The sequence below is a fragment of the Anarhichas minor genome, unplaced genomic scaffold (genome assembly GCF_050575085.1).
Source record: "Anarhichas minor isolate MPS153535 unplaced genomic scaffold, ASM5057508v1 ptg000021l, whole genome shotgun sequence".
NCBI classification, from domain to species: Eukaryota; Metazoa; Chordata; class Actinopteri; order Perciformes; family Anarhichadidae; genus Anarhichas; species Anarhichas minor.
The window spans coordinates 2,541,581-2,565,873 of record NW_027466467.1 but is presented as its reverse complement, the minus strand read 5'-3'; the positions used below and the strand labels follow the sequence as shown (position 1 = coordinate 2,565,873).

Below are 24,293 nucleotides of genomic sequence, written 5' to 3'. Positions count from 1 at the left end.
AAAAGAAATAACTGACAGTGACTTAGGTCAGAAACGCCTTCCTGAATAAAAAGGTTTTTAGGCCAGTTTTAAAAGAGACCAGTGTCTGTGTTGCCCTTAGGTGGTCAGGGAGACTGTTCCAAAGGCGCGGCGCTGCCGAGCCAAAGGCCCGGTCGCCCATGGTGCGGAGCTTGGTGTTGGGGACCCGGAGGAGCGAGCTGTTTGATGATCTGAGGGTGCGGGTGGAGATTTGGGGAGTGATGAGTTCTTGTAGGTAGGGAGGTGCGTGTCCATTTATGCATTTATGTGTGAGTAGTAGGACTTTGTAGTCAATCCGGAATGAGACAGGGAGCCAGTGTAGTGAGTGCAGAATGGGTGTTATGTGCTCATACTTCCGGACTCTCATCAGGATCCTGGCAGCGCTGTTTTGAATGTATTGCAGCTTCTGGATGTTCTTGGCAGTGATCCCAGTGAAGAGTGTCTTGAGGAGATAAAGGCGTGGACGAGCTTCTCTGCATCTGACTGGGTTAAAGTGGGGCGAAGTTTGGAGATGTTTTTGAGATAAAACGAGGTTTTGCACAGGTGTTTTATATGGTCATTAAAGGTCAGGTGTGGGTCAAATCTAACTCCCAGATTAGTGACTGTGGAGGAGAGGGGGATGACCTGACCGTCGAAGGTGAGATGAGTTATGGAGGATGACTGAACCTGGTGTGGGGTGCCAACAAGGAGGGCTTCGGTTTTGCTACTGTTTAACTGGAGAAAGTTGTTGCTCATCCACGCCTTTATCTCCCCAAGACAGGCGGTGAGACATGACATGGCTGCAGAGGGGCTTGGGGCAGCTTTGATGTAGAGCTGTGTATCGTCGGCATAACAGTGGAAAGACATCCCAGGTGGAAAGACATCCCAGCTGTTTTTATTTTCCGCAGCTCATGTGTGAACCATGGAGCGGAGCATGAGAAATTGACCTCACGTGACTTGACAGGGGCATGGAGATCAAAAACACTGCTCAGGGATGTATTATAGAGTTCCACTAATTCATCCATTGATGCAGAGGCTGGGCAGGTGATGAGCTGGAGATCCGTGGTCATTGTGGCTGAGTCAATGCTTTTCCAGTTCCGGAAAGACATTTGACGCTTAGGGCTAATAGTAGGCAGCACAAACGTCAAGGCCATTGAGACCGCCTTGTGGTCGGACACACCGAGATCATAAACCTGTAGGTTACTGATGGAAGCAGAGTCAGTGATAACCAGATCCAGAGTGTGCCCCTTGGTGTGAGTAGGAACCTCAACATGCTGCTGCAGGCCAAGACACTCAAGCACACTCAGACATGGATATTTAAATCACCAACAATGGCAATGTTAGTTGACATAGTGCAGAGTGAGGTAAGCAGATCACTTATCTCAGGTAGAAAAGATGGGTTTGGCTTTGGAGGACGGTATATGAGAAGCACTGTCATGGAGTATGGAGGTTTGCATTTGAAGGCCAGGCATTCCATAGAGGAAAGATCAGGCATTGGCAGAGGAGACAGTTTTAGTTCAGCCCGGTGCATGATGGCTAGTCCACCACCACGACCAGAGCTGCGGGCTTTCTCCATATAGTTATAGCCAGGGGGGCATGGTTCATTAAGCATGGAGTAGTCCCCTGGTTTATGCCAGGTTTCTGTTAGGCACATGAAGTCAAGCCCTTTGTCCAGAATATGGTCGTATATGAGGAGGGATTCATTAGTGAGGGATTGTGTGTTTAGCAGCTCCATGGTGGTAGGAGTCAGAGCTGAGGGTGGAAGTCTCTGCAAGCTCCGTAATACACTGCGATCCACTCCATGTTTCCCATTTTGCCTAGTATTGGATAGTCTCGCGATGTTTCCGATGATGACTCCTGGGTTTGTTTTGTTTCCTGATTCCACGTTGAAACCGCGGCGCGAACCTCTATGGATGTAGTGAGGTCTGTTTTTCAAAATCACAGGCCAGCAAATGCCAACAGTTCAAAAACCAATAGTCATCACAGAACAAGGACTCCAGTAGAGCAGGTAAGCTCTCAGTTTGACCAAATGTCCGCCGTATTCCTATTGTATTCCAACACGGGAGCAATCAAAATACGTAAAAAAAAAACTAAAACGGGGGTTGAATAAAATAGCTGTAAAAAATCACATAAATCACACAAGCGGTAACAAAGTGTCAAGAGGAGCGGCAGCTAGCGTGCGCCTGCGTACCCTCACCTGACTGAATGATGATGTTAATGACAAGGATTTTTTACAGAGTAGATTTCGAGATCTTTTGGCTGACTTCCGATATTCATCCGTAGAGAGGACAAAAGGCTGCGGGGAGGATATGGCCCGGCGGGGACCATCCATTTCCAAGAATCCAGCTTATAGCCCGAGAACAGGTAACCTCACCCCACTAAATCACATAACCAAAACTAAGATCATATTATGTTCCTCAGCATTTGCTCCATTTGTACTAAACATGATGTTATGGGGCCTTTTGTACTGAATGATAATTCATTGGCATTGGTTTTATTTCACAGATATGTGGCGTCATAAATTGGATAAGCTGTCTATGATTCAAAATAAAATGAGTCCAGGAAAAGGTTTATACCCACTGTTACGTGCCGTGTGTTGTTGTTGTGCTCTCTCTGATTACACGCAGTGTCCTCTCGGGTGCCGCCCGTTACTAGAGGCCAGCTGCGCCCAATCAACGATCGGAGGCGTGGTTAAAAGGAGAGGAGCTCCGGAATGACAGTCTTCTTTTTCCGGGGCCGAAGCCGCAACCAAGCTGAGAGAGTGGTGCCGTGGATCTCTCCGGGTACAGCCGTGTGGGCTGGTGTCGCCATCGTGTTGGTGCGATTATCATTTTTGGGTCGCCCTCTGACTATCGGAGGGTAGTTTTGTTTTGCCGCGGGCTGATCTCCAATAAACGATCCTTTTTTAAAACCCTTCGCCGTGCTCTCTCTCTCTTCCCCCAGGTAAAATAACACCGTTACTCCCCGCATCCCTTAGATGCCTAAAAGGGGAACGTAACACCCACACAGCCATATATTCAATGAATCTATCATATTACTGGAGTAATAAAAATGAGCTCATCCAGCAATGTTTGCATTCAATTTTGACAAAACTGCTTTGTGGTTGTTTTTCTTTATACATAAAGAACATCACCAACAAAAGCATAGACAGAGTCCCAGAGGAGGTATGCTGGTTAACATATATGGCTACATAAATATTTGGGGTAACATTTCATGATTTAATTTCCTTAGGATCTGGTTACATTGATATGTAAACACGTTGAACACAACAGGCAGAAATGTAATCTAGATAAAGTCCCAGTATTGGTACATTCTATACTTTTAAGTTGCCACTAAAATGCATAATTTGGATCCTTTTTTTCCCCTTACATCGTGTCCATGATGTGTGGTTGTTGATAAAGCTGGAAGACCCTCCCCCAGTCAAATGTGGAAAGGTAAGACTACACAATTGCATCACACATCAAGATGTCACCAGTCCTTCAATCCTGTCACTGTCATAATGTTCCGTAAACAGCTATGAAGAAGCATGTTTGCAAAATTTGTTAAAGCCCTGCTAAATTCTTTTCATTTTAAATGAAGCTGCCAGGACGTCTCATAGAGAGATGTGGCACCGCAGTCACCACTCTACTAAAGGTATGAGAAGACACACAAACATCCCCTTTTCCAGTCTTTTTTCTGAAGTTAATAACATTTTTCGTTGACATTCCACACTGTTCATGCTAATGTGTCATGATTTACTCTTGTTAGGTTCTGTACGCACTCACCTGGAGACCAGCACCATCAGCTCCCCAGAACAGTCAGACCATGGGCACAGAAGTCCACAGACAAACTCAAAGAGGTGAGGCTTAACCACTAACAAAGTACTACAGCCTGCCCTGTAATAAAGACCTTAAAGTATCTCCTAATTCCTTTGACTTTCAACTTAGTATGACTCAACAAAATACTTGACTGACATGTTCAACACAGTATCATAACATTCCTTTTCCATCTGTCCAACAATTTCTCCAGGCAACAAAAGGTCAAGTGTTTTTCCGATGTCCACAGCAAGTAAGTAATAGCTTTTAGACTGAGTGATTTGTCTATAATATCTACATCAATGACCATGCCATGTTTTTTTTTTTTTAAAGAATTCCAGAGGGTGGTGCTCGGGAAGTTGGTGGACCTCATTGAGGAAGTGAAAAGAATCGGGAGAGGGGTGGAGCACGAAGGACTTCAAAGACAGGTCCCGACATTAAACAGCAACGAGGAGCTGGATGAGCTGGAGGGCAAACTAAAAAATGCTGAGCAGCGGGCATTGTTGGTAAAAAGAAAAGATTTTTAAAGATAATTTATTTTTAAGTTTAAACATTTATGAAAAACCTGAAGTCGGTCTCTAAGAGCACAGAGCAATAGATTGTACGCCTTTATTTTTAAACAGGTTCATCTGCTGGCCAACGTTGGGGGGAAGAATATAAAAGATGCAACAAACAAAATCATGGACAGGTGTGAACGTCATACCAACACGGTAATATCTGTCAACTAAAGAAGTGGAAATACAATTGATATGGCATGGACATTATGGAGCCATTCTAAACAGGTGAGCATTACTGGGAGTTGAAACTGCCTAAGTGACACTATGCGTTTTCTTATTCACAGACTTTTCACAAACAGATTAATGGCCACTTTCAACATGAAAGGAGGTGGTCAGAGGAACAAGAGTGCCTTCAGGGAAACTGAACTGTACTCTGTGGTTAAAGGTAATATATGTTCTAATATGCAAAATACATTTAATGAATGGTTGTACAGTCAAAGTCTCTCATTTCATGATCTACTATATTCAATAATGCTATTCTCCTAATTTTATAGAGGCTGTCATACGGTCCGACCCCAGTGCCACAGAGTCAAAAGTTGACAGAGCCATGGCAGACCATTTGAAGCAGGCTCCTGGGAGGTCCGGTGGGGGTGGCTTTTAAAAATAAAAGAAACATAAAGGTGCTATGTTAATGCTACACTGACTGTTTATTGATAAAAAAAAGTTGTTTTTCAAGACAGGACAGGTGGGAGCTAGCTGATTTCAGCAGAATATAGTTTTATTTCCATAGTTGTTCATCTTTCCTATTTTATTGTGCTTTTATTTAATAAACATACTTCATGTTATATTTATATTGTTCATTAATAAATACAAATGTGTGAAGAGCATTGCGTTTTTGTTGTCCTTTAAGTGGAAGATGTTAATGTAAGTGGAAGATGTTAATGTATTATGACTAAGTATGTAACTTTTAATGTGCTGTGGGTTGTCGAGTTGTCATCCTATACCCAGAAGTACTGTGAGCATTTCCACGTTGAAAACACGGTGAAAACACGGTGAGGTTGAAAACACATTGAAAAGTGAAAGTTTTTTAGCCGACTATTTGAAGACGTTGATTCAACGTTCACGTTTAGACCAGATTTCAACGTGTTTTGGTTTCAACGTAATTTGGTCTGATGCCCAATGCTTCCATGTTTCCAGGTGTCACATATGCTGCAAAGGGCTACTTCGACGCTCTGGTGCGGATGGGCGAGATGGCCAGCGAAAGTCAAGGCTCTAAGGATCTTGGTGAGTCCTCGTAGTGGCTGTAGCACCCCTGGTGGGGTGGAGGGGGGTTGCACAAGCCGATGGTGAATGGGATGGTTCGTGCTGTTGAGCAGAAGCAGCTGATGACCGACCTGAAACCGGACACACACTCACACACAGACTTTTTATTTTCAAATAATTTGGTGCTTAAAAACTTGTAAATCCTGATCACAGAGCATTAGCCCTTTACTGCAACTTAGAGCTTATTTGATGCGTTATTACTCACAATTCATATAATCCAAAACGTTCTAATTTGAGAAGAATTAATTCTGCATGTTTGTCACAGCATGCCCATTTGTTTAATCTCTTGTTTCCCCACACATTCAGGAAATATATAAGGCTCTGCTTTGTTTTTATGTTGCACCGCTGTGAGCAAACAATAAATAAAAAAATGTAGCACACATGTAGAGGTGGATTTCTGTCCGTTCATAATAAGCCGTCAATATATTTACAGTGCTGGTGGACAATCAGGATGTGAGGAACGGCTCGCTCAGCTCTCATGCAGCGTGTTGTCCGGTTTCGGTTGGATCAGTCCTGGTTCTGCTCATTATAGACGTATCTGTAGTGATAGTTTGCATAGGAGAGAATTAAAGGCCCATTTCTAGCAGATACACGGGTAGGAACATCTGTCTGAAGTAAGCATATCATTGTCGCGCTCTGTGCAAAGTTGTGTCATAGTTGTTGACCCCTCACATGGCGAGGAGTGTGACGGGTCTGCGTTAGCCCTGGATCGCTGCATCCTCTTTGTTCTTTCACCCTGATGGGACTTAAGATGGCAGGTGTGGACTGAAACGGCACAGCAGAGGGAGGGATGCTGAGAGGATGGTAAAACAGGGATATCCGAGGCAAGTGAGGAGGATATAAAAGCAGCATTCATTATTCATGGGGAGACCTTTTTGGATTCTCCCTTGCACTTTTTCTCGAGCCTCATCAATTCATTTTTCCTCCCCGTGTCTCTTTGACAAATGCTCAGCTGAGCTTGTGTGCCCACTCTAATTGTGAATAGTGAAAAGCTCATGACTATCCCTCCATCCAGCTTCAACTCCATAATTTGTACACGGATCACGGATGTCCACTTCCTGCTTGAATCTTGCCGCTTTAATGAGCGTACAACCCACGACTCATCTTAAAGGTTTAATTATTAAAAAACACTCGAGTAAAGTAATCGCAACACCGTTATTTTAGTCTGAAAATGTGAGAAGTTAGAAAGTAAATACAACTTTGTGTTCTTTGTGCAGATGTTTACAACTAACACGTCCATCATGAATTGTTCTGCGACCGTTAAAACACTGTATATAAGTGTTTTTCTGCGTCACAATGACTTCATTTTAAAAAGACGTACTAAAAATGTTGACTTGGTGTGCAAACGTCTCAATAGAATATCCCATCATACATCTGTACATCCCCGTCTCCCATCAGCTTGGTTGCTTTGCTGTTGTGCATTTCATGCTTCCTGTCTCACACGACATGTGCTCTTGACGTCTTTTGTCTGCATGCATGTTGCAGTTGCTCGTTTTGTGTTCCTTTCCTTTTCTGGCAGCTTAACCATGACTCAGCAGAACCTCCAGTGAAACGACAGACTAGGCTGAGCAGAATGGATTGATGCGGTCTCCACTAATCAGCAGCACTCAGAGCAGCTTTGATTTGTCCAGAATGAAGGGGCGATCGCTCTCACGATGCTTATTGTGTTGTGGATGCTTGAGCATATTTCATTGCTTGTGTTGAGCCTCGCGTCTCCAGTGAATTACCGTAGAAAATGCTGATTACCTGGCAAAATACAAAGAGAGTATAACCTTGTAACTTCAGGTAACATAATAAGTCATGCACATAAAAGCTCTGCAAAATTAATCCATGGATGACGATGCTTCCAGCAGATGGAATATTTGTTTATTGGGAGGGTCATGTGACAGTAGGGAGCTCCAACACATCCTAATCCTAGCTCTTGAGCTGACTTCTGAAGCTATTTTTTGAAGTAAAATAATTAGCCATTTGTCCCCGTCTCTGCTTTATTATCACGCTTATTACACGGCCACTTACTAAAGAAATCAATCATTTCACACACAATGTATATATTTTATTGATTTAAAAATTGTGCTCTCGCGGAGTACAGACAGCATGTCTGTGATCGGACAAACAAACCTGTGTAGTGATGGTTGGTGGAGAGGGCTGATGAGAGATGATTTCACAACCATTTTCCTAATGAGTCAGAATCTGTCCCCCGTAGTTACTATTAAATAATGAGAGGTGGTGGTTTACTAAAAGTCAGGATTTCTCTGCCTATTTTTTGCTCCAGAAGACGTCAGAGGAAACACTGAGCGCCAATGTTGTGGCAAACAGATAATACATTTAGAAATTCTTAAGCCTGCTAGTTTATTAATTAGCAGATAACAAGGGTTGTGTGTACTCAAGTGTGTGTGTGTGTGTGTGTGTTTGTCAGGGATAATCACTCACCCAGGGCTTTACCTCACACTTCATAATTGATGGGAACCAAAAGCAGATTTGTAAAATTGGCCGACTTGTAATTGTACATTTAATTGGGTTTTGTTGAGGGGAAAATGTCCGTGCGCGACAGTTCCGAATTAACAGGCCGGACTTGAAACGACTTGATCTCTCTGAGGTGGCAGAGTCTTTCTGCCAGAATTCCCTCCGGCTTCACTCGCTGCAGTAATGTAATGAATCAGAGCATTAAGATGAACAGCAGCTAATGGTATTAGCACATGAACAGAGGACGTGGGACTGCATGTGACGGGGCGAAATAAGGAGGAGAGGGAGAGTTGGTTTGAGAAATTGAGCATGATGGAGAACGTGAAGAACATCGTGAGCTGCAGGGTGGAGAAGTACCGGACCGTTTGATCAATTAACTTACTTCATTAGCAACACTGATGCTATCCAGACTTATCCAGACTTATCCAGACTTATAGGATGACATCATTAAGTGAAGGAAAGTTTAAAAACTAGTCAGAAGAAACGGTAGATTACAGAAAGAAACTGACTTGAAACTGAATTGTATTCAAAAAGTCAGTACAATCTTTTCCCATCGTACTGTAAATGGGTCATAATGTGTGGAGTTTTGTGAAAACTGTGCCATGGAAAACATGGTGATCGCTGAACTAGCAAATAGTGAATTCATAAAATGATTCATGAAATGATTCATAAAGTAATTAATAAAATGATTCATAAAATGATTCATAAAGTAATTAATAAAATAATTCATAAAATGATTCATAAAGTAATTAATAAAATGATTCATAAAATGATTAATAAAATGATTCATAAAATGATTCATAAAATGATTCATAAAGTAATTCATAAAATAATTCATAAAATAATTCATAAAATGATTCATAAAATAATTCATAAAATAATTCATAAAATGATTCATAAAATGATTCATAAAGTAATTAATAAAATGATTCATAAAGTAATTAATAAAATGATTCATAAAATGATTCATAAAGTAATTCATAAAATGATTCATAAAGTAATTAATAAAATGATTCATAAAATGATTCATAAAGTAATTCATAAAATAATTCATAAAATGATTCATAAAGTAATTAATAAAATAATTCATAAAGTGATTCATAAAATGATTCATAAAATGATTCATAAAATAATTCATAAAATAATTCATAAAATGCCATTGAGAATAGAATGGAATGCCGGATGGAACATGCATGTTCTAAATTCTAAATTCTAAATTAGAATGTTGACGTGTCACAAAGACCTTTCATCTTCAAAGACCTTTCATCTTCAAAGACCTTTCATCTTCAAAGCAAACCACTGCTGTATGTGGATGTACATTAGGACAGCGTATTTATGCTGTCATTCACTCACTGGTTGTGCTTTCTCTCACTCCCGTCGTGTAAACCAGCAGCATATCTGACCTGTAACATTGGATTCAGAATAGATTTTGTCCGTTAGCACTTTTCGTAATTTGACTTAGTATGTTTGGTGCCACTTTGTTAACATTAATTATTTACTGAGAGTTAAGTTCAGTACAACTTGGAGAGCTTTGCTTATAGGAGGGATATTTTGAAATATAGTATTTATAATCATACAGTTGTAAAATAATTAACTAACTATGTAGAATGTTGGGATTTACTCTAACCTTCTACATTAGGACAGTGATTTTATGCTCTCATAATCACACAGGTTTCTATGGATCATCGTTATATCTGGACACTGGTCTTGCCTCCGCCGTAGTTGTGACATAATTATGCAAGACTAATTGCCCTGTTTGTGCCGAGACAGTGAGCGTGAACTGTCGGTGAGACAGTCGCGTCTTTACAGCCCAAACACGGTGACGCTGTGTTGGGCTGCTGTTTCAATAGTGTCAAAGGGGGTGGGAGTCTTCAAATCATGTGACAACTTGTGTTAGGGTACGACCGGTGTCCGATGTAGGATGGTGGATTGGGACATGTGTTTTTATGCTCTCATAGGTTTCTATGGATCATCGTTAGGCTATATCTGGACACTGGTCTTGCTGCTGCCATAGTTGTGTCATATGCAAGAGTAATTTCCCTGGTTGCTTTGATCGGGACAGTGAGTGTGAACTGTCGGGGAGAGGCGTTCACGGTTCTAAAAGACCAGCAGGACACTGTTTGGTCGCTGTTTCAATAGAGTCAAAAGGGAGCGGCCAGTCTTCAAATCATGTGAACACTTGCGTTAGCGGTACTTTCAGTGTCCGATGTAGGATGATGGGTAATATACTCTCACCAAACTCTTGTCGTGTAAACCAGCAGCATATCTGACCTGTAACATTGGATTCAGAATAGATTTTGTCCGTTAGCACTTTTCGTAATTGTATTTATGCCACTATAGTAATTTAAGGATTACCAAATCCCTCCTTGAATATCAAATTGTTAACATTGATTATTTACTGAGAGTTAAGTACAGTAAAACTTAGAGAGCTTTGCTTATAGGAGTGATATTTTGAAATATAGTGTTTATAATCATACAGTTGTAAATAATAATTAACTAACTATGTAGAATGTTGGGATTTACTCTAACCTCCTACATTAGGACAGTGTTTTTATGTACTCATTCACTCACTCTCTGTGCTTTCCCACCTCGCAGGTTTCCGTGGATCCTGGTGATACCTGGACCCTGGTCTTGCCTCCTGCCGTGGTTCTGTCATATGCATTGAATGTGTTGTAACTCTGTAAATGTTGTTCATTCTGTACACATGACATCTATTGCACTTCTGTCCATCCTGGGAGAGGGATCCCTCCTCTGTTGCTCTCCCACAGGTCTCTTCCTCTTTTCTCCCTGTTAAAGGGGTTTTTGGGGGAGTTTTTCCTGTTCCGATGTGAGGGTCCTGGGACAGAGGATGTCGTATGTGTACAGATTGTAAAGCCCTTTGAGGCAAATTTGTGATTCGTGATTTTGGTCTATACAAAATAAATTGAATTGAATTGAACCTGCGCCTACTGTTTTCAACAACTCCACAGAAGACACCTGGACAGCTCTGAGGCAATATCTAATTTGCGCTATTTAGTGCCATATATAGTAACAGCGTCTCTGTGTAGTCAACAACTGTCAAATCAAATAAAGAAAGTACACATCAATTATATTTTAACAATTATTATTCTCAGTTTTCCAATTTAACTGGATGGATTATAAATAATACATAGAAATACATAAATAAATGTTCTCTCATTTCAAGTAAAACAATGGCTCCATCTAAAAATAAAAGGGTGAGAGTTAACCCTAACCCTTTTACACATCATTTCTGTAGTTAAACTGTTGAAGTATACGGCTGTGAAAATACGTAACTATAAAGATAGCTACCTAAATACAGTAAATCATCTGAATCTTGGTATAATACTGGCTGCGTTTATTGGAGGTTGTTTTAATTGTCTGTTAGATCAAATGTATTAAGAGTCCATTTAGATGTACAGAATTATCACATGGCATTTCTGCTTCTGTTCATAACCACATCTTGGCCAGATGAATGTAATGTCAACCTTTATATTCCAGATGAGATGTTAGCACAGTGCTCACTCACTTTAACTCGCTAAAGGACGAGACAGGCCGAGGAGAACGTTTGTTGTTAAAGCAACAGTTTGACTTTGTTAAGTACTGTCTTTGCTCTGTACTGTATTTTGTCTAGGAATACATAATTGCTGTGCTGTGTTATGTATTCCTACATAACACATATTTTATTGACAATAAAACAATGAATTCCATTTGGTCGTTGATGAAAAGGTTAGGATGCTTGAAATAAGAAATTCTGACTTTGACAAAGCAGTTTTGTACTTGTCAGTGGTGATCAAACAGCCTTATAATTATGGCAATTCTAGTTTCAAGCATTAACTTGCTCAGAACCAGTAATAAAATCTCAGTAACAAGTTATAATACCTTATTAAGATAATCAAGGACTGGAACGCTTGAAACAAGTGAAATGCTCGAATATAAAAACTGCCTGGTAAGAAGAAATATCTTGTCAGACAAAAAACAAGCATAAATTGCCTTGATTTAAGATATTTCATCTTACTTAGATTTAAATTTTTGCAGTGTACTGCTTATCAGTACTCATATGTGTGCCTATCGATACTCCACATGTCATCTTTCTGTGGTGGAAAGTAACTAAGTACATTTACTCAAGTACTGTTCTGTGATTCTGTGATTATTCCAGCCTCCTTTTTACTCCGCTACATTTATTGACAGCCGTATAGTTACTAGTTACTCTGCAGATTCAAATCAATAATACAAAGCATAGTTATTTAATCATGTATTATATGGAGTATCATATGTAATAAAGGGGCCTCTAAATATTTGTAATACTAATTATTTTGCACCTTTACTTTTTTAAATGCAGGACTCTTACCTGTAACAGAGTATTTCTACGCTGTAGTATTTCTACTTTTACTAAAAGTACTTCTTCCACTATGAACGGGCCAGGATTCACCTTCTTCACTCATTTGGAACGTTTTAGTATCTGTCAGTGAGGAGTCGCCCCCTGCTGGTCAGTGGAGAGAACTCAAGATGAAGTCACTTCAGCATCAAATCCACTTTTCAGACTCAGCACATGAGAAGTATGAGCGTTAGCTAACCCGGCGTCCTTTTTCACATCACTTAAACAACCTGTTGTCAAATCTGGTATTAAAAACAATAAGTGGTGGTAGTTTGAACTGAAGGAGAAATGGAATATTCATAAATAGTTTCACAGTAAGAAGATGCTTTGACTGGTTTCCCCCCGAATCACAGAAAAAGTGTTTCTACATTGATCATTATTGTGAAAACATGCTCGTAGATTTGGAATTTTTTTCTTTGGTATGTTAAAACATAAGGACCCAGAAACTCAAAGCAATGCTAATTTTTCCCAATTTAATAAGAAAAATATGAACAAGTAACAAGTGTTGATAAAAAAGACTGGACATGATTTTTACCTGCAGTGAAACCATAAATATGTGTTAAAGGCACTGAATGTAGACACAGTGTTGACACAATAAATGCATAAACCCTTAAATACATATATGAAATAATAAGTATGAAGGATACTCATGAAAACACACCAACCCTGTCTGTGTCTGACACAATAAGACAATTTAATAATCGATTGACAATAGATTCATAAGCACCTAATTTGATAATCGATTGTTAAAGTGTTGTCTGATTATCTTTAAGTTTATTAGTTTTGGTATGAAAAGCATCTGAAGATGGACTTGTGATGGAATTTTTACAGTTTTCTTTTACTGAACAATTAATGAATTAATTGAGAAAATGATCAGCAAAATAATTTTAGTTGCAGTCCTGCTTCTCATATACAATAACACAATAATATGTCTCACTTGTTTTTGGAACTTTTAATTTATAATTTGGTATTCGATAGTGAGAAAGACAGTTCTTTTTTAAAATGTTCGTATATTATAAATGTCATAAAGCTACGGTCGGTAATATTGAGAAACGAGCGAGAGTACGCTACATTTAACGAGTTATTAAACCCAAAAACCCAGTTCAGTGTTGCTGACTCAGCCTCATATTCTTCTTTATTTTTAATTTTATTTATTAATTGCTGCCGGGACGAAAAGCGATTATCAACAAATATAAGTAGAAGTGCATCTTTAAAGTAGCCGATATGTTGAGACCAGAGAACTGAACTCATAATGAATCTGTAAAGAAACACATTAAGTGATGAATGAATCTGATATTCTATATTTTTCTTATTGTCAATAAAACCCATAAAAATAATTGATTTGCTTCCAAGTATTGTGTATTAAAGCTTAATACATCTTATTATTAAATACAATTAAATACTTTTGATAAAAACTACAGGGACCAGCTGTTTAAGAAACTGAATGTTTGTTACTCGTTCTTAAAGATGTGTTCAGTAACGTGCCACGGACAGATATCTGTTGACATAACGATCAACTCATCACTTAAAGGGTAGCTGTGATACAGTTTGTAGAACTTTTGTCTTTCTGTTAATATTTTAATTTAATTTTCAAGGTTAATTATCATTAATTAAAAGTAAAAGGTGAGTCTTATTTTGAAAGTCTCTTGGTCGAGTCTGCAGTTTACTTCTCAAATAATAAAATATTTTGGGGTGAAACAATCTGCAATGTGACGGTTTAGTCGTCAAACCGTAACATTCATAAACAGCTGCGCTAAATATACATATTTTAAAGCATAATATTGAAGATCAAAGATAAATCAGATGAAAGAAGTGAACTATAGTCTGATGCTGCAATATGTTTACAATCTAAAGATGAATTACACTAAACTAAATTTACACTAAATTTGAATTGTGACTAAAATTTAACCGAATTAATTGATGAATTACCGTCAAACTGTTGTTCCTGAACGCATCAACTCGTTCACAAAACACACAACTTTAAAAAGTTTGTGGTGAAAATACTTTAAAAAGTACATCATGAAAGTAGCAGAAGAAAAAAAAGAATGTAAACTAAGCTGAGAAAATGTTTTTATATCGTTGAAATCAACATGTTTTGATTGAAATCAGAAGCACAGAAGAGGATCTCCTCTGTTATAATAAAAAGTCACACGTGTGGAAGATTCAAGAGAAAGAACATCGTTTAAAAACCGCCGCTGGAATCCGTCGTTCATCATTCCACCAACGAGGAATCAGATACAGATATAGACGCTTCTCTTCAGTTTCTACGAAGTACAAAAGCTTTTCATAATCGTCAGATCCACAAAGATATCCGGTCGGTACAGTGGCTTAAAACTCATTACATAGAAAAATAAAGCACCAAATATATATACACATACATACATACATACATACACACACACACACACACACACATATTCATAAAACCCATAATATACAAAGACACACACGGAGAATGATGCAACAGAAACGAGCAGGAGTTTGTTTTGTGGAAAACTGTCACAGTAGTGTCGCAAGAATCTGACGTTTCACCACAGAAACGTGTGAAATCATCCTCATCGTATATTATTCATTAAATAAAAAAATAAAAAGAGGCTGTTTTGGTCGAGTGTGATGCCGATTGGTTAACCAGGAAGCAAACAGACCAGAATTACTGAAAAAGGATTTCTTCTTTGAATAGTCTCTTTTCTAGTCACTGTCTTCCTCTTCCTCATGCCCACATCTCCTCCCGTCCGTCCTCATCACCTCGTGAGGTTTAAAAAGAAATGTACACATTTACAGGTTCTACACTCGTATGTTTGGTGTTATGAGCCCGGACATGTCGAGCAGCTATTGTGTGACACAATATGGATATAAATAAATGTTAAAAAGACACATTGGCACATGGACGCCAAATGTTGCAGCAGATCTGAGGTCATTATGAAAGAGAGAGAGTCTGCAGTACAGCGTTTGACCACCAGATGGCACTGAAAGTAGTTTTGTCCCTTTAAAATAAAGCACATATGATTCTTTCATAACCAGATTTAAGGAATCATCATCATCCAAAAACGTTATGTAAAGATTGATATAGATATATATTGTACAGAGTTTTGATTATTCAAATGCAGTTATTGGTACAAGCCTCTAAAAATCCAGTATTGCTGAGTTTACGGCCTTCCAGAGAGACTTCCAGGTGGTGAACATCTTTTCTTTTTTTTCAAGCTTTATCCTTTTAACGGGGAGGACCCCAAACGCACCGTCACTTTCTCACAACCGTCGTACGTAGCACAGCCAACGTAGCAGTGTTTTTCGTTTCCCTACTTCGTGCTCAGTCTTTAGCTTCTCTTCCTGCTACGAATCCAGACCGCAGACCTCCTTTCTGTCCACGAACCCGTCCGCGGTCAGATCCCCCCCGCCCCCCTCCCTCAGAGACTTGGCGAGGTCGCTCGCGATCGCGAGCGCTCCGCCTTTCAGGAACCTGACGAAGTTCTCGCCGACCAGCGGCCCCATGGCGTACATGCCCGGCCCGTCCGCCACCACCACCTTGTTGGTGAACGGGTCCACCTCGATCGGGTTCCTCCGACACGTGATCGGCTCCTCGGGGTAGACGCCGAGCGTGCGCCCGTTGTCGTCACCCAGGAAGGAGAGGTTCGGGTGGGCGCCGATCAGAACCAGCGCCTTGGAGATCTGGACCACGGTCCGCTGGCCGGAGTCAGACTCCAGGACGCACTTCCGGTCGGGTCGGAACGCAGCGACCCTGTAGCGCGGGAAGCTCAGGTAACCCGGGTAGGAGGAAGGAGATGAAGAGGTGGTGGAAGAGGAGAGAGGAGGGAGGGAGGAAGAGCTAGAGGGGTCGTGGAGGTTCTGGGCGTGGTCCTGTGGCGGTGGGTCCGGCTGATACTGCTGCTGAGTCATCATCTGGTGAATCTGGACACCGAAGATAAAGAAGAGTGGGTTTGATGCAACTTCAGGGATCAACAGTAACGCAAGTAAACTGTATTCAGGCAAGTGGAATGCCTCATTAATTAATTAAAATAAAGATGAAATGTGATCTTTATTAAGGGGTAAAAATATGTGATTTGGAGATTAGCCATTTATGCTCTCAAGCCACCGTTCCTTCATAAAGCCACATTGTGAACAAAAAATCCGTTGAAATCGGGAAGACGAAAGCTAAATAACGGAGCTAACAGCATAGCAACATTTGGAAACAAATAATTTAAAATCAGACTCTTAGAAATATTATATCGTAAATCATTCACATGCTCTTCTGCAGACTACGGCGTCTCTCGGGAGTCGACAATTAACGTCAACGGAGGTTCCATTCACTTACATTGTGGTGCGTTCAAGCTCCAAATAGTAAAAAATGAGTATTGGGCGAAGGTAACGTTGTATGACGTTATCATGATGTGTTCAAATGTCATCTTGTAAAAGTTAATTTTTGGCGAGACACTTTAATAAATACAGTTATTTAAATTAAAATAAAACATTTAGAATTTTTACTCTGTAGTGGCTGGAAAAGTTTAAAAGAGACCTTAAAAAGTCGAGTTTTTGTTTTTTAAAAACAGGAAAAAAATTGTTTTAAGATTGAAATTAATCTCCAATAATCTGGATCATGACTGGTTCACGTTGAATACTTGACATTAAATGTCGGTTTCCTTACCTTGTGGTACTCTGGGTAGAGCAGCTTGGGCAGCTGGTTGAAGATGAGTCCGGGGTCGTTGACCGAGCGTCTGAAGGCGTGGTACACCGGCGTGTTCAGGTGGTGGGCGGCCAGTACTGCGTCTGCCGCCGTAAGCCCCGCCCCCACCACCAGCACGGGGTCCGACGATTTGTCGAGCTCGCCGCGGGAGATGGCCGCCTCCAGCTCCCAGAAGGAGTGACAGACGTACGGCAGCGACTCGCCCTCCACGCCGAGCCGGGCCGGGATGTCGTGGGTGCCCGTCGCCAGAACCACGTTGTGGGCCAACATGGAGAAAGGCACCTCCTCCGACACAGCGGAGCCATCTAGGGAGGAGGAAGGAAGGAGAGGAAACAGGAAGTGAAGGTTAACATGTGGCACTCGTTCATTTATTAAAACACGCTATAATCAGGAGTGTTGATTTTAATAATTTTTTTATTCGCTGTACCTCCTAGCTCCTCCCCCTCTCTGCGCTGCAGTCCCGTCACTCTCCAGCAGGGCAGCGGCGCCCCCTCCCGGTCACCGCCGGGCTGTCTGGTGACCGAGGTGACGGTGGTGCCGCAGGCAAAGTTCTGCTCGAGGGACATCTGGGAAACGTAGTGTTGGTAGTACGAGGCTATCTCTGCTGGTGTGGCGCGGTCATTACGGACATTTCTGGAAAAAAATAATATATATTACATACATATATATATATATATATATATATACATATATATATACATATATATATATATATATATATATACATATACATATATATATATACATATATATATATACATATATATATATATATATATACATATATATATATATATATATATATATATATATATATATATATATATATATATATATACATATATATATATATATACATATACATATACATATATATATATATATATATATATATATATATATAATAATATATATATTATTATATATTATATATTATTATTATTATATATTATTATATATATATAATAATATATATATTATTATATATTATATATTATTATTATTATTATATATATATATATATATATATATATATATATATATATATATATATATATATATACATATATATATATATATATATATATATATATATATATATATATATATATATATATATACATATATATACATATATATATATACGTTGGTTTTCACAGGTGATATATATATATATATATATATATATATATATATATATATATATATATATATATATATATATATATATATATATATATATATATATATATATATATATATATATATATATATATATATATATATATATATCACCTGTGAAAACCAACGTACGTTTTAGAAACTGTGAACGAGCCTCTCTGGACTAAAAGAACACCAGGAAACGTGTGACGACTGTAAGTCCTGAGTGTTTTATTAACCCTGTTGTGTATTTAAACACACGAGCAGTAATGCGAGTCAACTGTACTGTTTACTGAGGACAAACCTGCGTTTCTCTCTCATCCAGTCCTTCAGTTTGAGTCCAGGAAGCTCCATCCAGTTAGCCAGACTGAGGGTTAGCATGGAGCCCTCCATAGCCTGGGAACAACAACAACAACAACACAATTACAATCACAGATATTTACAGAAAGATAAAAGTAATACTACTTCTGAGTAAGTACACATTATTATCAAAACAACCATTTAAAAACTATTACTAGACTATTGAGTAAAAAAAAAAAAAAAAAAAGATTTCTGCTGTTTTAAACTCACTAAAACGTATTCTTTCTTCTGAACACATTTATTTTTCCCCAATGTAAAATATTCTGTTGAAATTCTTAAAATGACACTTAAAATGTAAGTGCAAAATGCATGCTTTTATTATTTATCTAAATAATAATTATAAATATTATTATAATAATATATATCTTTTTAAATAATACAATATTATAAATGACTATACATATTTTTTATCTAAATTATTATTATTATTATTATTATTATTTATCTAAATAACCCGTATTGCAGCTATACGTACATGCCACGCCCCTCCAGGCGGACCCTTTCCCAGCACCAGGTGCGGTACGGCCCGCTCCGGCTCGTACCGCCACGCCAGCGGAGACGTGTGGTCCAGCCCGAAGTCGCTGTCGGGGAGCAGCAGCGAGTCGAAGAGCACGGCCACGGGATTGGACGAGCGGCCCTCCAGACCCTCGCACAGGTACTCCAGATCCTGGGACAGGTAGGGTCAAGAGAGACACCGTGAGTGTGAGGCTCCTCCCCATTTTACACACGTTCATGATACAACTTTATTGACAAACGTCACACGTGTTTGTGCATGTACCTGCTCCAGCAGCGACAGGTGAGGCTGCTCCCTCAGCTTGCTGTTCAGCAGCGGGTTGGGGTGAGACGCCTCGGGCGACAGGTACGGCGTGTAACCCGACAGCAGGTATGACAGACAGATCCCCGACGGGCCGTTACCTTAGGAAACAGAGAGAGAGACAGGTGAGCGTCACCGAGACTGTCAGGTCGCTGCAGTGGAAGCGATGTGACTGGTTTCCAGTTGCACTGGCAACTGCTAGCTGTGTTAGTGTGTGCAATTGGGGGGGGGGGAGGGTGTTTATGATCTGTCTTCTGCATTTTATAAATAAAACAGCTACTTTAGAAAAGACAAAACGGCTAAAATACTATTGCACGCTGTCATAAAAACTGGCTGGGACTGCAGCATGACTCAGCAAGTTTTGAATGCCACACAGTAACCCGTACGAGCAGCCGGTGACTCGGCAGAATCCAAAAAAACATTCATCATCTCTCTGCTGGGAAACTTTCGCGCAACACCGCATGCGGCTGATGTCAACACTTTCTAAGGATATTGTTGTATTTAGCAACCCGTGCGTGTTCGGCAACCTGTTGCTTAAGTTGAAATAACTTGCACTGAAACACTCCTCGCTCACTACTCTGCCACTTCTTCTTCACTTTAATATTTTTGGCAGATCAATACGAAATTTAGCAAAATTTGCTCTTATTTGTAAGATATATATATATATATATATTTTTTTTTTTTTGTTTGTTTCCATCCAGTTGCACTGGAGATGGTTTTACTTCATAGTTACCTTGTAATGCTGCTGAGAGAGCGAACGGTTGTTTTTTTTGGTGCGTTCGGGTGCTTGGGAGAAGGTAGGAAAAAGGGGAGTTGTGCTGTGTCATAGTTCTCTACACATCTACCGGCTTTCTCCTTTAAAAGGTTCTTTTCTTGCTGCATAAAATCAACCGTGCGTGTGTTTTCTTACCGATGATCACTGCGGGCAAAATGTCTCCGGGGATAATTTCTTTATCGTGACGATCCATATTTATCTGAGGAGAGAAAAGAGACATTATCATTATTAATATTATATCTTTATCAATGCAACGTTAAGATAACTTCCATTATCACCACTATTATCTGAGAGAAAGCAGAGTAAAGGGTGAAGTAGTTAATCATTAAGGCCAGTTACAATGAGTTACAATGGTCAGTCAGTACATTTCCACTGACACACGCACACCACACACCACACACACACACACACACAGTGTGACCTCAGATAAACACACTTGAGAAGCAGTGTGACCTCAGGGAGAGATAAAGCACGAGGAGCAAACAATTAAACTATTTATCGTCCTGCAGAAACAGAAAATATTCTTCATGAAATGTTTGAAGACTGAAGAACAAACCCTGAGAATCTTTGGAGACTTTATAGCTGGAATCTTTACGTATAATAAATTAACATAGATCATTCAAAATATTCTAATTCAGTGTGCAGAAAATATTGGATTAATTTAAAAAAATAGAAATATTCGAGCTCCAGCGACAAAATCATAACATTTCTAATCTTAAAGCTCATTGTTCACTTTTCTCTCTTACTGCACAGAAACAAACTCTCCGTCTGATCGTATTGAACTAAGACATACGAGTGTTTGTGGAGGCAGGAAGGGGTTAAAAGGAAGTCAACGGGGTCAAAGAGTTAAAACAAGGAGCACCATGACAACCGTGAGCCCACCGGGGGGTGGGGGGTGGGTGGGGGAAATCTGCAAAGTCATGCTTACACAGATAACATGAGAGTGAAACGAATGAAAGAAGGAATAAATAAATAAGAGGAGGAGGAAGAGGACAGACAGACAGACAGACAGAGAGACAGAGAGACAGACAGACACGTTGAGGAAGAGATAAAGAAGGTTATATAAGAGCAGTGCAGAGGTTGGAAGCAAGCCCAGACCAGAGGGTGTTTAATAGCCAATGGGTTTACTGGACATACACACACACACACACACACACTGTACTACACACACACTGTACTACACACACACACTGTACTACGAGCAGCACTACTGGCCCAGTTTCCTTGTTGAACTGATTTGACTGGATAATAATTGGTTTTCCTTCATTTGTTTGGCAGTAAAAACACTAAAAGAATGTCTGCCAAGAAAAAGAGTTGACCAACACCTGACAACAGTCATTGTTTTTTGAGTTTGTTCATCTTAATGTTTATCTTGAAGCAGAACCTGCATACCACACAGGTTTATCTTCTCATTGACAAGCTCAGACATGAGGAGCTAAAAGTCTGTTTTAATTAAATGAGCCGAATGTTGGCTGTAACAACGTTAAGTTACCGTCTGTGAAAGTTTAGCCCTCCACAACAGTGACGCAGCACTTCAGTCATGTATGCGCGCTCATACGATACAATTTTATAATCAATAGGGGGCCTAACTATTGTTTAACACAATCATTTACGTTAACTCAACAAAAAACAAAAAAAAGACAAAACAATCTATTTGTTGATGTCAGATGTCAGATGTAGATGTCGTCGTTAACATTTCCTTTCACTTTAAAATCAGCACAGAGAGACACAAGAACTTGGCCTTTTCTGACTTTTTTTTTTAATTCTCTGATTCCAGTTTGTTAAATGTGAAAGTTTTCTGGTTTCTTTCCTCCATCAGTCAGTCGGCACACGATGTCGTCGTCAATCATTACAAAACAAACACACATTAACTTCCTCTGATGACGCAACATCACATCGGCACATTACAAAAGAAACCAAACAGACACTTCAAGACCTCAACAGCAGATTAAGAATATATTTCAAAAGACTTTCAGTTTTTAGAGTTTAATTTATTGGCACAAACCAATTTCAAACACCAAGTCATCTTTTATTTTATGTTTTTTTTTCTGATGGGAAAAACCAAACGAAAATTGCAAAAAAGAAGAAGAAAATCCGTGACGCAACGTATTTTGGTTCACGTTTGAGGTTTGAACCTGTGCGACAAAGACTTTTTCATCCATTAAATGAACCGGTGCTTTTGCAAAACATTAAATAAAGAAAGATCCGACACCCTCGCTGTCACAGGAGTCATATTCCTCTGCAGCAAATACAGCAAAGCCCAAAGTCGTATCCAGCTGCTGGTGTCATTTGAATACACGGACACCATCTTTCACCGGCACTGACGGCCTCCTGCAGTCAACCATCTGCCAGACTGCTAATGAGATTTTAATTATCTGCCCACCGAAGGAGACACACGAGTCCAGTTGTAAACGTACTGAAGTGGTTTGTGTTGATTCAGACTCATCTGACAACAGATACCTTTAAATGATGGATGCTGCAGACGACACGCTCATTACATAATGATGTCGTGAATGAGTTTGAAAAGTCTATTAAAAACAAAAAGGTCTTGTATGTAACAGAAGAGGTTCATTTTTCTGCTACGTTATACTTCTAAGTATTGTACTTTTAACTGTGCTTTGCAGATTGAGATTATTATTGTGATATGTAATAAACGAATACATTTTTATGGATTTAAATATCCATGAAATTAGCCTCACATCTACCAGCAGTGATGATCACATCAGTAAATAGATCATTATAATGTAATTACATAAACATACATTATTATGAAATGGACCATTCTGCAAATTTAGTACTTTTAGTTTTTTTGTGCTTGAAGTACATTTTGATGTTAATACTTTTGTACTTTGACTCAATTAAAATATTTTTGTAATATAGTATCCGAGTACTTCTTCCACCTTGCAGTGACTTTGTGTTAAAAGCTACTTAGCATTAATGCTAGCATGCTAATAAACTAGACTAAAATCGTGACAGGGGGTGAATGGTACACCTGCTTAGCATCATGCGTGTTAGCATCGAGATCGGGGAGCATTCGATTGACTCTTGACGGCTCTCAACATGTCTTCCGCGACGTCATCAACTGTAACCTCCATATGAGCGCAGCGGGCACATAAGCTAGCAAGTGAGGCACGCTCTCACGTGCACTAACACGCACTAAGAAGCACGCGAGGTTATGCCGGCAATGTAAACAAAGAAAGGAGAAGCTCCCATGACAACACACACAAATCCTCTCACAGCTAATAGTTAGTTTGCTGCTATATTAATGGCCAGAATGTGACATAAAGCTCCATTAAGTACGATTTTCTTTGAACGAACGAGTCTTTGATTGCACCGGCTAACGGCTCATTTATAACATCCGCCTTCCACGCGCCGCTTTAATCAAAGATGAAATCTAACTCACAGATATTTTCTTCCTCCCCGCTGATGCCGGCTCTCCTTCAGCTCTCAAGAAGAAGAAATGACTGCAACCTTCTTCTTCTTCCTCTATCTTCTTCTGTCTCTCATTCCTTCCACGCTCTTTATTCGGTTTCTTCCGTTACATGTGCGACACTAAAACGTCCTGCTGCCGACTCGGAGCTGCACATTCACAGATTATATATATACGGTCACCGCCGAGTCCGACACCCAGCCGACCAATCAGAAGCGACCTTCCGCTGCTGGTTCTGCTACCTCACGCGCGATGTCGTCAGACGAAGAAGAAAGATCGTCTATGTGTGCGAGGAGAAGGCACGAGGCCAGTACGAGGATGACATAACCGACGGAAGTAGCCGAAGGGCTCCTGTTCGGTAACAGATATCTAGAGGTGGAAGAAGTACTCAGATATTTTACTTACGTAAATGTACAAATACTACAAAAATGTAAAATTGTTTTTAGGTAAATTCAATGTGTGTGTTGTTTAGTCCATCTTAACTTTCCAGCACAATACTAATTCGAACCGAACACAATATTAATGTATAGTTTTTTATTATTATATATATTATTATATTATTGTTTTATATTATTATATATTATTTATTATAATATTATATATTTTATTATTTTATATATATAGTT

The 24,293-nt window shown here is 39.5% G+C and overlaps 2 protein-coding genes and 1 long non-coding RNA gene across 11 annotated transcripts; 1 reads left to right on the top strand and 2 right to left on the bottom strand.

Annotated features, from left to right (window-relative positions):
• The first annotated feature begins 765 nt into the window (after window positions 1-765).
• LOC142954918 (uncharacterized) lies at window positions 766-5,175 on the top strand. 6 transcript variants are annotated; one of them, XM_076096280.1, is made up of 11 exons: window positions 766-2,005; window positions 2,281-2,361; window positions 2,503-2,815; window positions 3,399-3,431; window positions 3,577-3,630; window positions 3,745-3,835; window positions 4,006-4,044; window positions 4,125-4,297; window positions 4,415-4,479; window positions 4,633-4,733; window positions 4,843-5,175. In XM_076096280.1, the coding sequence occupies exons 3-11, from the start codon at window positions 2,711-2,713 to the stop codon at window positions 4,947-4,949; spliced, it is 768 nt and encodes a 255-aa protein (XP_075952395.1). In that variant the 5' UTR covers window positions 766-2,005; window positions 2,281-2,361; window positions 2,503-2,710; the 3' UTR covers window positions 4,950-5,175. The 6 variants fall into 6 exon arrangements, with proteins under 6 accessions (XP_075952395.1, XP_075952396.1, XP_075952392.1 ...); XM_076096281.1 differs by having other exon boundaries at window positions 2,235-2,361; XM_076096278.1 differs by having other exon boundaries at window positions 767-2,005; window positions 2,625-2,815.
• LOC142954919 (uncharacterized) lies at window positions 4,634-8,793 on the bottom strand. Of its 2 annotated transcripts, none has more exons than XR_012955768.1 (3): window positions 6,284-8,793; window positions 6,043-6,149; window positions 4,634-5,653 (listed from the first exon to the last, which is right to left on the bottom strand). It is a non-coding gene; the product is annotated as an uncharacterized LOC142954919 (long non-coding RNA). The 2 variants fall into 2 exon arrangements; XR_012955769.1 differs by having other exon boundaries at window positions 4,634-6,149; window positions 6,284-7,357; window positions 7,730-8,793.
• A 5,709-nt stretch (window positions 8,794-14,502) lies between these two features.
• osgn1 (oxidative stress induced growth inhibitor 1) lies at window positions 14,503-23,837 on the bottom strand. Of its 3 annotated transcripts, none has more exons than XM_076096273.1 (8): window positions 23,641-23,837; window positions 20,196-20,436; window positions 19,427-19,563; window positions 19,124-19,315; window positions 18,593-18,684; window positions 17,555-17,760; window positions 17,089-17,432; window positions 14,503-16,355 (listed from the first exon to the last, which is right to left on the bottom strand). In XM_076096273.1, the coding sequence occupies exons 2-8, from the start codon at window positions 20,287-20,289 to the stop codon at window positions 15,780-15,782; spliced, it is 1,641 nt and encodes a 546-aa protein (XP_075952388.1). In that variant the 5' UTR covers window positions 20,290-20,436; window positions 23,641-23,837; the 3' UTR covers window positions 14,503-15,779. The 3 variants fall into 3 exon arrangements, with proteins under 3 accessions (XP_075952388.1, XP_075952389.1, XP_075952387.1); XM_076096274.1 differs by having other exon boundaries at window positions 20,373-20,436; XM_076096272.1 differs by lacking the exon at window positions 23,641-23,837 and adding an exon at window positions 20,794-21,018 and having other exon boundaries at window positions 20,373-20,436.
• Between the last annotated feature and the right edge of the window lie 456 nt (window positions 23,838-24,293).